The sequence below is a fragment of the Staurois parvus genome, unplaced genomic scaffold, assembly GCF_062004578.1.
Source record: "Staurois parvus isolate SC_StPar_1 unplaced genomic scaffold, SC_StPar_1.0 ptg003999l, whole genome shotgun sequence".
In the NCBI taxonomy this organism is placed as follows: Eukaryota; Metazoa; Chordata; class Amphibia; order Anura; family Ranidae; genus Staurois; species Staurois parvus.
The window spans coordinates 14,819-28,204 of NW_028321794.1; the positions used below are offsets into that span (position 1 = coordinate 14,819).

General features: G+C 52.5%; 1 protein-coding gene and 1 long non-coding RNA gene across 3 annotated transcripts; one reads left to right on the forward strand and one right to left on the reverse strand.

Annotated features, from left to right (window-relative positions):
• Positions 1 to 251: 251 nt before the first annotated feature.
• Positions 252 to 1,234, reverse strand: LOC149427122 (uncharacterized). The gene is made up of 2 exons (XR_016311439.1): positions 560 to 1,234; positions 252 to 478 (listed from the first exon to the last, which is right to left on the reverse strand). It is a non-coding gene; the product is annotated as an uncharacterized LOC149427122 (long non-coding RNA).
• LOC149427123 (DNA replication factor Cdt1-like) lies at positions 774 to 12,849 on the forward strand. Of its 2 annotated transcripts, none has more exons than XM_089668239.1 (10): positions 774 to 1,240; positions 5,340 to 5,477; positions 5,786 to 6,006; positions 7,054 to 7,248; positions 7,333 to 7,478; positions 8,285 to 8,388; positions 8,482 to 8,670; positions 8,992 to 9,129; positions 11,385 to 11,586; positions 12,331 to 12,849. In XM_089668239.1, exons 1-10 carry the CDS (start codon positions 971 to 973, stop codon positions 12,492 to 12,494), a joined length of 1,767 nt encoding a protein of 588 aa, XP_089524365.1. In that variant the 5' UTR covers positions 774 to 970; the 3' UTR covers positions 12,495 to 12,849. The 2 variants fall into 2 exon arrangements, with proteins under 2 accessions (XP_089524365.1, XP_089524366.1); XM_089668240.1 differs by lacking the exon at positions 774 to 1,240 and adding an exon at positions 1,829 to 1,943.
• The last annotated feature ends 537 nt before the right edge of the window (positions 12,850 to 13,386 follow it).

The following is a 13,386-nucleotide window of genomic DNA, read 5'->3' on the forward strand; positions in this document are numbered from 1 at the left end:
ATCTTCCTGACAATGCTGCGCACAGTGGACACGGGAACATGGAGATCTCTGGAGATGGACTTGTCACCTTGAGGTTGTTCCTGCTTTCCACCATCTTTGTTCTCCATTCCTCAGACGATTCTTTGCTCTTCTTCTCCATGTTTACCACGGAGACACCCAACAGGAAGGTGGAGGCCATTTGTCACCCCTGTCCCTGGTTGCCGGTGCGATTTCTACGTTGTCATGGATACAGAGGGAGTCAGACGACGGGGGATGGGTCAGATTTGGCTTTTTATTTCTCCACATTTTGGTGTCACCAATACAAACCAAAGATATAAACATGAGATTACCGAAACATTCGTCATGGCAGCCATTTTCTGGGCGGAGTCCTGTTATCTGACAGGAATGCGGGGGAGGGGGTGTATTGTGACGTGTTTGGTGTCAGTCGCTCGGCATGACATCATCTTTCATCGTACAAATGGCGATTCTATCGAGTTTTCTGGAATAAAATACATCGAAGTTGACTTTGTACTGAAAATTATATTCAATAAACAATATCACGTGACATGACCACACCCACCAGTTCATTCTCCGGGGGCTCCGAAGCAGCAAATGCCGATTTTTACACGAATGAGATGGAAGTCAGACCCGCCCGGGCAGTGAGGGGTTAATCGCGGACGGTTTGGGGCGTCGCTCCGCCTCCGTTTACTACCTCGCCCCGCCCACCTCTCTCAGTCACATGGGACCGGTGGACTGTACCACCTGGCTCTCCGCCCCCCCCTCCCCACATGGAGCGTGCCATCTGGTCGGTCACGTGGTTGCCTTTGCCCGCGAAATCCGAGTTCCTGGCCACGCTGACCCAGCCAAAGCGGCCAATGGGAGCTCTGATCGCCCGGTGACGTCACTCGGCGGAGAGGTGACCCCCGGGACGGTGGGCGGTCTCGTCAGATCGGTGTAGTCGGTGGAGGTGATCGCAGACGGTGCTCTGGTGATGGCGCAGACTCGGGTCACTCAGTTCTTCGGGCAGCGGAAGAGGGCGGCCAATGGGCCCCTGGAGGGGAAGGGGAACAAGGGGCCCCGAACGGTGACACGGAAGCTGGAGGAGCTGCTGAGGACCCCAGAGAAACCCACCGAGACCCGGATCTCCTCCACCTCCTCACCCCGGGGACCCAGCGGAAGGAAGAGGAGCCGCCCGGACACCCCACGGACAGGAGAGAGGACTGCTAGGAAGAGGCTCCGCCTACCAGGGGGCGACCGAGAGGTATAAGTGGGCGGCTTCCGGCCATCATCGGGGCAATACCGCCCCCTTCACCATTACTGTCCCATCCCGTACTCCCACTATTACCCCCCCCCCCACCATTATTGCCCCCATCCAGTCCTCGCACTGTTACTGCCCCCCTCCACCATTACTGCCCCATTCCATCCCCGCACTATTACCGCCCCCTCCACCATTACTCCCCCATCCCGTCCCCGCACTATTACTGCCCCCTCCACCATTACTCCCCCATCCCGTCCCCGCACTATTACTGCCCCCCTCCACCATTACTCCCCCATCCTGTCCCCCCATTATTACTGCCCTCCTCCACCATTACTCCCCCATCCTGTCCCCCCATTATTACTGCCCCCCTCCACCATTACTCCCCCATCCTGCCCCCCCATTATTACCGCCCCCCCTCCACCATTACTCCCCTGCACTACTACTACCCCCCTCCACCATTACTGCCCCATCCCCCCCACTACTACCACAGCCTCCCTCCACTATACTACTGCTCCCCTCCAGTAGTTCTCCCCCCCAGTACTGCCCCCCTCACCCTCCCATTATTACTATACAGGATTTATATGGCGCCAACAGTATGCACAGCGCTGTACAACATGAAGGCAGACATTGGTCAATACAGGAGGAACCAGACAGCCCTGATCCTGGGAGCTTACAATCTAAGGGGAGGGGCTGAGTGATACAAAAGGTAATAGCTGTGGGGGAGGGGCTGATGGAGGAAATAAATGGCAGTTTACTAGGCAGAGGCAGGATAGGCTTCTTTAAAGAGGTTTTCATGGATTATCTAAAGGTGGATAGATTGGGGTAGGGAGTTTTGTGAGGGTCCAGGGGGCAGGTGGTTAGGTGGGCTTTAGAAAACAGTTGACCCACCTTCTTTATAGTAGCTGGGTTACACAAGGGAAGTATAGATTGTGCAGGTGGACAATGAGGGTGGTGGGGTGAGGGACATGTCTGGTGGACAATGAGGGTGGTGGGGTGAGGGACATGTCTGGTGGACAATGAGGGTGGTGGGGTGAGGGACATGTCTGGTGGACAATGAGGGTGGTGGGGTGAGGGACATGTCTGGTGGACAATGAGGGTGGTGGGGTGAGGGACATGTCTGGTGGACAATGAGGGTGGTGGGGTGAGGGACATGTCTGGTGGACAATGAGGGTGGTGGGGTGAGGGACATGTCTGGTGGACAATGAGGGTGGTGGGGTGAGGGACATGTCTGGTGGACAATGAGGGTGGTAGGGTGAGGGACATGTCCGGTGGACAGGGAGGGTGGTGGGGTGAGGGACATGTCCGGTGGACAGGGAGGGTGGTGGGGTGAGGGACATGTCCGGTGGACAGGGAGGGTGGTGGGGTGAGGGACATGTCCGGTGGACAGGGAGGGTGGTGGGGTGAGGGACATGTCCGGTGGACAGGGAGGGTGGTGGGGTGAGGGACATGTCCGGTGGACAGGGAGGGTGGTGGGGTGAGGGACATGTCCGGTGGACAAGGAGGGTGGTGGGGTGAGGGACATGTCCGGTGGACAAGGAGGGTGGTGGGGTGAGGGACATGTCCGGTGGACAAGGAGGGTGGTGGGGTGAGGGACATGTCCGGTGGACAAGGAGGGTGGTAGGGGTGAGGGACATGTCTGGTGGACAAGGAGGGTGGTAGGGGTGAGGGACATGTCTGGTGGACAAGGAGGGTGGTAGGGGTGAGGGACATGTCTGGTGGACAAGGAGGGTGGTAGGGGTGAGGGACATGTCTGGTGGACAAGGAGGGTGGTAGGGGTGAGGGACATGTCTGGCGGACAAGGAGGGTGGTAGGGGTGAGGGACATGTCTGGCGGACAAGGAGGGTGGTAGGGGTGAGGGACATGTCTGGCGGACAAGGAGGGTGGTAGGGGTGAGGGACATGTCTGGCGGACAAGGAGGGTGGTGGGGTGAGGGACATGTCTGGCGGACAAGGAGGGTGGTGGGGTGAGGGACATGTCTGGCGGACAAGGAGGGTGGTGGGGTGAGGGACATGTCTGGCGGACAAGGAGGGTGGTAGGGGTGAGGGACATGTCTGGCGGACAAGGAGGGTGGTAGGGGTGAGGGACACTGTGCGGCTGGACAAGGAGGGTGGTAGGGGTGAGGGACACTGTGCGGCTGGACAAGGAGGGTGGTAGGGGTGAGGGACACTGTGCGGTGGACAAGGAGGGTGGTGGGGTGAAGGACATGTCCGGTGGACAAGGAGTGTAGGGTGAGGGACATGTCCGGTGGACAAGGAGTGTAGGGTGAGGGACATGTCCGGTGGACAGGGAGGGTGCTGGGGTGAGGGACATGTCCGGTGGACAGGGAGGGTGGTAGGGTGAGGGACATGTCCGGTGGACAAGGAGTGTAGGGTGAGGGACATGTCTGTACAGTGGATATCTCGTCATGAATTGTATCAATCTTCTTTTTGAAGTGATTAGCGATCTCCGGGGCCGTGAGTTAGTGGGGGGAGGTAAAGGACGAAGTAGAGTTAAAGGCAGAAGAGAGTTGGCAGCGATTGCATGAGAGGGTGTTAATGAGATGAGGAAATAGGTCTGTTTGGCAGTGTGGAGACAAGAAGTGTTTTTGAAGGGAAGATTTCTGTTGGTGGAAGTCTTGCTGGGTCTTAGTCTGACTCCATAAATGCTCCAGAGCACGGCTACGTGTTTTGAGGCATCTGGTATTGTCTGTTTGCCAGGGCTGTAGTGGTCGGGTCTAATTCATTGTGCAGTGAGGGGGACAATGTGTCCCGGGTGGATGACAGTGAACTGTTGTAGACAGAAGTGGCCAGGTTGGGGCAGGACAGGGCTGAGATTTTGTCAGACAATCTGTTGCTGAAAGAAGAGAAGGGTTAAGATGGCGAAGGTTTCTACGGGTAACTCTTCGGTAGTTGGAAGACGAGGAGGAAGCCGAGAGAGTGAAGCTAATAAGGGAGTGATCAGAGAGAGGACGAGGAAAGTTGATGAGGTTGCAAGAAGTGCATAGGTAGGAGAATACAAGGTGGAGGCCGGTATCATTGGAGTGAGTAGAAGCATGCGTCCATTGTTGCAGGAGTGCTAAGGTTACCAGGGATGTTGAAGTCACCAAGAATGATTGTGGGAATTTCAGAAGAGAGAAAGTAAGGCAGCCAGGCAGAGAAGTAATCATTGATACCGGTCCAGGAGGACGATGGATCACAGCAATTAAACTGGAGAGAACAGACGACTGGAGTGAACTTCAAATGAGGAGAGGGAGGTGAATGAAGGACCTGAAAAGTGCTTTGATGGGATAGGAGGATTCCAGCTCCACCTCCTTTCTGTTCACTAGGCCTGGGAGAGTGAGTCCCAGAGGAGACCACCATGGGAGAGTCCCAGAGGAGACCACCATGGGAGAGTCCCAGAGGAGACCACCATGGGAGAGTCCCAGAGGAGACCACCATGGGAGAGTCCCAGAGGAGACCACCATGGGAGAGTCCCAGAGGAGACCACCATGGGAGAGTCCCAGAGGAGACCACCATGGGAGAGTCCCAGAGGAGACCACCATGGGAGAGTCCCAGAGGAGACCACCATGGGAGAGTCCCAGAGGAGACCACCATGGGAGAGTCCCAGAGGAGACCACCATGGGAGAGTCCCAGAGGAGACCACCATGGGAGAGGGCAGCAGGAGAGGGAAAGTCCGATTCATGAAGCCAGGTTTCCGGAATTGCAAGCAAGTGAATGGAGTTTGTGATGAAAGGTCATGGACAGAGGTGAGTGTTACAGACAGATGGGGATTCCAGAGGGTCCAGGAAAAGAGGAGGCTGGCTCTAGAAGAAGAGGAATAGTAACCAGTATCTACCCCCCCCCCCCCCCCAACTACTACCCCCATGCTCCCTTCTTCCCATTGCTACTCCACAATCCACTACTACTCCCATCATCCCTCAATACTGGTGGGGGGGGTTCAGACCTTCTGGGGCTTCATCTCCAGACTACCTCATAAAACTGCCAGTTGTCGTTACGCTGATCTACCAGTTCCACCTGGAGCTGGAACCATCTACTTACCCATCCCCCACCCAGTCCACCTACCCACCTGTGTACCATCTCCTGTCAGCCATTTACCAAGTAATGTCGTTTTTTTTTTCCTTTAGACTGTCAACTCATGTGCCAAACCGGAGGAGCAGTGTGTGACCCCACCGTCACTGGGGAAGAAGATGAAGGAATTGGTGAATGTCTCCCTCTCCCCCGTCAATGTCCTGAGGAAGAACTCCGCTCCGGGCGACGTGGCGGTAATTATTGTGGAGGGCTCTGCTGGTGGAGATCACTTCTATTGCAATCATGTCTGTGGACCCCGCCCACACACAGCGCAATTAGATTTTTGTGTAGGGGCTCCCATGTGTTCATATGTGGGGGAGGGGAGTGGCTTGTAGCGTTTTTGCTACACCCCTCCCAAACTTTTTTTTCATCCCTCGGGGTGATGCATTTTGGTGACCGGTCCTCTGCAGTTGAGTCCATACAGCGCACAGACCTGGCAGTAGAAGGGTTAATGCTCGGCTGCGATTCCTCTGACAATGCCGCCATTTTGGTTTTCTTGCAGATGCCATCAAAGGGGAACCTGGTAGAGCTCCAATCCCGACTGCAGAGAATTCAGGAGATTTCCCAGAAACTAAAACTTCCCGCTGCACCTGCAGAGAGCAAAGTCACAATCACCGAGCTGAAGGGGAGACTCGGGCAAGCCCAGGAACTGGAATCCAAGATCAGAGAGAAGAGAGCCACCGCCCAACCCACTGCACCCGCCCAGGAGGCGACAGAGCTGAGGTATGATTGGCTCAGAACGCGGTAGTGGGTAGGAGTGATGAGAAGTTGGTTCCCGTAGAATGGATGATTGGGGTTCCAGGTCACAGACCTATATCTGAGGTGGGGGATGGGGGCCCCTTCACCTCTCCATGGTTTGGTCACTCCTGCTGGGAGCCTTTCTTCTTGCCGAGGGCCCCAGTCCAGTGTATATGGTGGGGGAAGGGAAGCTTGCTGTACCTCTGACCGCTGCGGTTGTAAGGGAAGGTTTTGCAGACCACGGTGCTATGGTCAGTCTCCGCCCCACACTTCTCCAAACCAATGACATCGGGAGGAAAGGGGGCGGAGACACAACTTGTCTGAGACCTGCAGTGCTTACAGGCGGAAAGTACAGCGAGCGTCCCTTCCCGGCATTGATGGCTGATTTGGGGGGTACAAGTGTCTGCATGGTGGGGGTCCCCCTGAGGAACCCTAATGTTTGCTGGAATCCTAGGAAAAGGTGATCTGAGGCTCCGCCTATCACATGCATTGGTGGCGGTTCGTGCCGATCCTCATGTCATGGCCTCTGGACTGGAACCTTCAGATCAGTTCTGCTCGGTTGGGTCATTAATTGTATGAATAGAGCGCAGGTAAGGGGTCCCCTGTAATTGGGTCATAAAGGGCCCCTGGAAAGTAATCGGCCTTCCTTGGCACCGCATGCTGCCATTGCTGCCGGGTGTGAAGAGAAGATTTGGTGGAAGTTTTGTCCCTTTAGTGGATGCGGACTCTCCCCTCCCCCGATACTATCCCATACCTGGAAGTACCCCCTCCTATGGTGTCAGTGATGATGGAAGGGGGGTGGTGGGGCTTCCATTTCATGTACAGCGGTTTTGCCCTCATGTAGCTTTTTGTGAAATGGAAAGTCCTTATGAGGAACTGTCCTGTCAGATACAATGGACACATCCTGAAGACCCTTCACAGGGAATGGCTGGTGGGGGAGGTTGGTGGGGGGGGATGCAGATACTGGATATAAATGGCAGTCATTGGGTCTCCTTCTGACCACTTCACACTTACAGACCTTTTCCCTTCCAGCGTGAAGGCGCCGGCCTATCAGCGCTTCCACACTCTCGCCCAGGATGTCCCGCCTGGACTGTCGCTGCCGTTCCGGTATAAAGTTCTGTCGGAGATGTTCCGTAGTATGGACACCATTGTGGGCATGCTCTTCAACCGCTCCGAGACCGTCACCTTCTCCAAGGTCAAGCAAGGGGTCCAAGATATGATGCGGAAGTAAGTGGGGGAAGGGGGAGTCTCACTCAATTCTTCCATCATTGGACGCTGTATATTCTGATCTATAATGTTCGGTCTATTCAGGCAATTCGAGGAGCGCAATGTGGGGCAGATAAAGACCGTCTATCCAACAGCCTACAGGTTCAGGCAGGAGAAGAACATCCCAACCTTCAAGGATGGCATGAAGAAGACAGACTACCAGCTTACTGTGGATCCCACCATTCCTGAGGGTAAGTCTGGGGGGAGGGGAGAACTATCTTCTGGGGGACTTCTTTACTTCTCAGACTGCATCTTACATGGTACTAAACCAGCTACAACCCCATCCCCCGCACCATGTCAGCTTGTCAATGCCTAGACTTGGGGGTGAGGGACCCCCAACCCACACACTATGGAAATGGGGGGGGGACAGGTACCTGGTTTTATTGGGTATCTGCTCCCACTTTTGCTCAAGTGACCTAAGCAGAGGATAATTTTTGCCCCGCCCCCGTCCACCACCACCCTTCTTGCCCTCGGCCTTCTGGGACGTCACATGACAGTGTAAGCGGCTGTCAGGATATGAACCATTTCGGCATAAGCTGAGGCTTCCCTTTCCGAGTGGCAGCAGCCGGTTGGCTGGACTTGGCTGGATCAGAGCTTTCCATCTGTTATATCAAATATTCTGCTTTGGGTTTCAGGTAGGGGGCAGCACAGTAGCTGAGTGGTTAGCTCTTCCGTCTGGCAGTACTCTGTCGTTGGTTTGTTTCCCAATCACGGCACCTCCTGCCTGGAACATGTTCTCCCTGTGCCTGAGTGGGTTTTCTCCAGGTACTCTGGTTTCCTCCCACACTCCAAAAGACATGCTGGGAGGTGTATTGGCTCCTGTCTGCATTGTCCATAGTATGTGCATGAATGTAAGTTAGGGACCTTAGATTGTACGCCCCTCGGGGGCGGGGACTGATGGGCATGTTCCATTTTATGACGTGCTGTGTACACTGACAGCCCTATATAAGTACCTGAAATAAATGGGTTTCAATTGTTCAATTTTTTGATTTTCCAGATGACCAGTTGGATGGACGTCCTCAGCTGACAGCAAGCCGCCTATTGGAGCGCAGGCGGATCTTTCATAGGAGCCTAACCACCCTTGTGAAGCAGCACCACAAAGTGCGTCTGCCGAGTCCAGCCTGTCTACTCGCTAGATTTCCCAAATCCCTCTCGTTCTGACACTAGACTGCATGTCCTTCACCTTTTTTTCAGGCTTTCTTGGCAACCTTGAATCCTCCATTGGTGGTTCCTGATGACCAGCTGACTCGTTGGCACCCCCGATTTAATGTTGATGAGGTTCCCGACGTGGTCCCGGCAGAACTGCCACAGCCCCCACAAGTGGAGAGGCTGACTACAGCTCAGGAAGTGTTGACTAAAGCGAGGGGCATGATGACGCCTAAGGTGAGTCGGGGGTTTCGGGGTTTCATGAATGTATAACCACTTGATGGTATTTAGTGTTCGAGATTTGTGGGAAACCAAATTCAAATGTGCTCCGTGTGGGTGACAACCTCTTGTCTCCTGCATTATAAATGCCACCCCATTATGCCGCACGTCTACCCTATCATCCTCCTCCTCCTGGTCCAGCCATGGCTGAAACCAGTCATTCCGGAGACTCTTGGCATGGTTGTGATCTGTTGTCACCTATTCCGGCCTCGGCACAAGACCTGGATTTTGTGTCCGACAATTATCTGCTTCATGTTTTATCCATTTCATTCCTTACAGATGGAGAAGGCTCTAGCTAACCTGGCCCTGAAGAGTGTGGAGAGCGCCCCCTCTGAGCAGAAACGGCCCCCCGCAGAGGAGCCGCCACCGGTCACTTCAAGTGCTCTGAAAGGCGTTTCCCAGTCTCTCTTGGAGCGGGTAAGTAACTTGTCTGCTACGGAGCTTTTCCTACAGGATTGTAGCCGTGAATATTGCTGGAACGCTTGACCATGTTATCCCCTTCTGTACTGTGCATGGGGCCCCCCCCTTCTATACCGTGCACGCCCCCCCTTCTGTACCACGCACTCACCCCCCCCCTTCTATACCGTGCACGCCCCCCCTTCTGTACCGTGCACTTTCACCCCCCCTTCTATACCGTTCACGCCCCCCCTTCTGTACCACGCACTTTCACCCCCCCCTTCTATACCGTGCACGCCCCCCCCCTTCTGTACCACGCACTTTCACCCCCCCCTCTATACCGTGCACGTTCACCTGAGGTATGTATTAAGAGGCATGGAGTTGTGTGGGTGATGAAGCAACCGTTTATGAAATCCATTCATTGTGTACTATTGTGATTGGCCCTGTCTGTACCATGTGGTCACTGACAAGTCAGATCAACAAAATGGCTGAGAGTGGAAGCTGTTCGTTGTGTACTATTGTCATGTGATCTGCTGCGATTGGTCAAAAATTTTACCTGACAGCAGCCGGTGATCTGTCATCAGCTATGTCTGGTGGACACAGTGGGTGATGGGTTGCGGTGCCCAATCCTGGGAGGATGTCATATGATGTCCGCCCACAAAGGGCCCAATCCTGCTCGTCATTTGTCTGTAGGCCAGATAGGAGGTTAAGTACTGGAGGAAATGACTTTGGGAACAAGATCTATACTGCAGATCATTTTTACTTTGCAGAATCGGAGTGAAAACCGAGCAGCTTCTAAGTCTCGGTCTAGGTGCCACTAACATTAAACTCGTGACCGAAGGACTAGCCAATCTAAAACCGCGATGTCACGTGCAAAACAATGCCACGTCCAGCTACACCCTGCACAACGATTTTCCAGCTAATGGACCACAATTGATGTACTGGCAGTCTGAGCGCAATTGTTACTCGGTCAGGTTAATTACGCAACTAACCCTTCACACTGCCACCACCTCCTTTTTGTACAGAAGAAACTTGGCAATATCAGCAATAACCCTATGATTGTTGAAATAATCGTCTGTATACCACTGTCACCGCAGGCAGGTTATACAGAGGGTTAAACACACAGTAGTGCTCTTAAGCTGCAGGAATTCGTAGTTTGCATTAAAGGCATTAGAAACAGTTCAGCACTTTCAGAAAGTAAGATTTATTACTAAAGGGTGCAATAAAAAATATTTACAGAAAAAGATGTAGCGTGTGTGTGTATATATGTGTGTGTGTGTGTGTGTGTGTGTGTGTGTATATATATATATATATATATATATATATATATATATATATATATATATATATATATATGTGTATATGTATATGTGTGTGTATTCAGGAGTTTAGAGGGTTAAAGTACTTGCCAGTCAGCCTTGGCGTGAGCAGCTTCAAGTTTCAGAAGTCAAAAGGATTTCTTGTCTGTCAGTTTCGATGTTAAAAACAGGAGACTCTTCTCTCACACACACCAAGCATAACAGCCTTTTTCTAGGATCTCAGCAGGGTGTCTCCTCGGAGCAGTAAACCACTTCTCCTTTTGGGGAGGGAAGTGTAGGTGGAGACTTAAGTTATGACCAGAAACTCTCGTAGCTTCTATTTTGGCCCATAACCTTTTCTCGGGGCATTTGGCAGCCTGGCCACTAGTATATTAATACTCAGCCGCATCTGCAGAATAGTTAGAGATGAAACATGAAATATCTACTTGACTGGTTCAGGAGATATAATTTTCTGCTTTTCTATATATGCCAGCTAAAGGGTGTATCCTATCAGGAGAATGGTCTCAAATTGAGCTGTCCGAATATAGGCTCCATGTTTAGGTAATTATGTCCCACGTGAAGATATCAACTTATATAAAAAAAGTGAGTTTTTAAAAGTGTCTGTTTTTACGACCCCTTGGAAGGTGTTTTGACGTTCAGTGAGGGACTTTGTTTACACTCTTACGATATCCCAGATTGCACAGCGAACAGACAGCTAGGCATCTAGCTGGTGAGGTTTTATAGCCAGGACGCCCTCCCACTGGGTTTCGATGCCTTTTTGAACTCTGCATCAAATAGGCCACATGTCACTCAACAGGGGGAGGGGGATGAGGAAAGGGAGAGAGAGAGCTATATGATTGTACAAGATGGACGGTCCTTTGCCAAAATGAAGGTTCGTATCTGTCTCTGTGCACAATTGCTACACCCGGTGATGGGTTTTGAGTGGGAGGAGGTTCAGTTCTTACTCTGATCTTTCAGATTCGGGCTAAAGAGGCTCAGAAGCTTCAAGCCATGATGACCCGCAAGCCCCAGCAAGAAGAGCGGCTACTCATGATGTCCAGGCTGCCAGAATTGGGACGAATCCTTCGTAATGTGTTTGTGGCAGAGAAGAAACCAGCTTTGACTGTGGAAGTTGTGTGCAGCAGAGTCATTTCCAGTTATCGATCTTCCATGTCTCTAGGTGAGACCGAATTCCAAGTATTGTAAATGCGGCCATACAGGAATGTATTCTAAGATTCCTCCAGCCTCACCAAGGGTGCAGCTGAAGGAACCTCCTACTGTAGGCCATTGAATTCTCAGCGCTGCTAATGACATAGTTGATACCTGGAAAGGTGTGCCTATTGGTGCACAGGGTGAGTCAGGTTGGTAGCCTTGAGGAAGAATAGGCACCAGCGGAGCAATGGAGGAGAGCAGGGTGTGTGAGCTTGGAGGGGAGGGGGAAGCAATGAAGGAGGGAGGGGAGAGGGAAGCAGTGGAGAGCGGGGGGGTGTGAGCTTGGAGGGGGGAGGGAAGCAGTGGAGAGCGGGGGGGTGTGAGCTTGGAGGGGGGAGGGAAGCAGTGGAGAGCGGGGGGGTGTGAGCTTGGAGGGGGGAGGGAAGCAGTGGAGGAGAGCGGGGGGGTGTGAGCTTGGAGGGGGGAGGGAAGCAGTGGAGGAGAGCAGGGTGTGAGCTTGGAGGGGGGAGGGAAGCAGTGGAGGAGAGCAGAGTGTCCAAGATTGCATAATTATTCTCCCCACCCCTATCAAATTGTGGTTTTATTTTTACAAAAGGTGGACTTGGCCTTTAGTCTGGACTGGGTCAGCAGATGGTGACATTTTTGGTTCTCCATGTGACTGGCCTGGGTGTTGTATTTAGACATTTATTGTATAGTTGAGTCCACTTTTGTTTTCTGCAGTCTTCTGATTCCTCTAACATTCTCTCTGCAGGGGAGATGGAGAAGCATCTGTCACTGATGGTGGAGCTCCTACCAGACTGGCTCTCCATTCATCCAATCAGGAAGGACACTTACTACAAGCTGAACAAGACAATGGACTTGAATGTAATACTGGAGAGACTTTCTAAGAAGCTGAAGGAAGAGGAGTCTCAGTAACGATCCTTCTAATCACGGATTTCACTTGTTTACATTGGGACTTGGTGTTTTATAGACTAGTGTGCAATCATGGACCTGAGATGGTGGATCCATGTGGATGGAGACTGTGTGTTCTTCAGGTTCCTGTTTTTAGATTCTGGCTGACGATGGTCCACCCTACCTCCTGCAACGGCTTGGGGACAAAAACATGAATTTCTGGGCTGCCAAGGTGAGCAGCCGAACATTTTGGGCTCCGGGAGAAGATGGCTGAATTGATTGGACGTCTCTTCTGAGAGGGACTATATTCCAGAGTGGAGGTTCCATTTACAAATCTGACTAGCCCCATCTCCCTGTGCCCATTCTCTCCCCCCCCCCCCCCCCCCCCCCCCCAAATTTTTTTTTCCCAAATACAAAATGTGAATTGCCACAAGTGAACCTGAGGTTCCTTCAGGTCAATGACCGGACCCATTGTAGCAGGAGGTCAGCGACAGCCAGGCAGTTGGCTTTTTGTAAGAACATGGAGCGATTGCAGCCCCTTTCTCTCAGAAATGCTGCTTTTTGGGTTTTTAGCTTGTTTGGAGATTTGGTGTGCAGCGGCATTTTTATTTGAATGTTAATATCTGGAGGGGGGAGGGGATGATTTCTTTTATATTGGTAAAAAGCAAATGTTTCCAGTTTTGGATTAAAATAATTTGCATTACATTGGAGTCTATTTGCTTTCATTGTGACATCACAAGGTCCAAATGGGGGCGGGGAGAATCACACCATGGGACTGCTTTAGGAGACCATCCATCTCCTGCATGACAGTTCTGCACCAAGCATTTCCTCATCGAATTCTGCGGAGCTTTGCCATTGGCCTGAATAGTGCAGACATGCGTGACACACGGCTGCATGTGAGCATTCCCTGCACAGG

Coding starts and splice junctions, on each gene's coding strand:
- LOC149427123 (XM_089668239.1), top strand. CDS start 971: ATGGCGCAGACTCGGGTCACTCAGTTCTTCGGGCAGCGGAAGAGGGCG. Junction 5,478..5,785: donor CCGCTCCGGGCGACGTGGCG/GTAATTATTGTG, acceptor GTTTTCTTGCAG/ATGCCATCAAAGGGGAACCT. Junction 7,479..8,284: donor GGATCCCACCATTCCTGAGG/GTAAGTCTGGGG, acceptor TTGATTTTCCAG/ATGACCAGTTGGATGGACGT.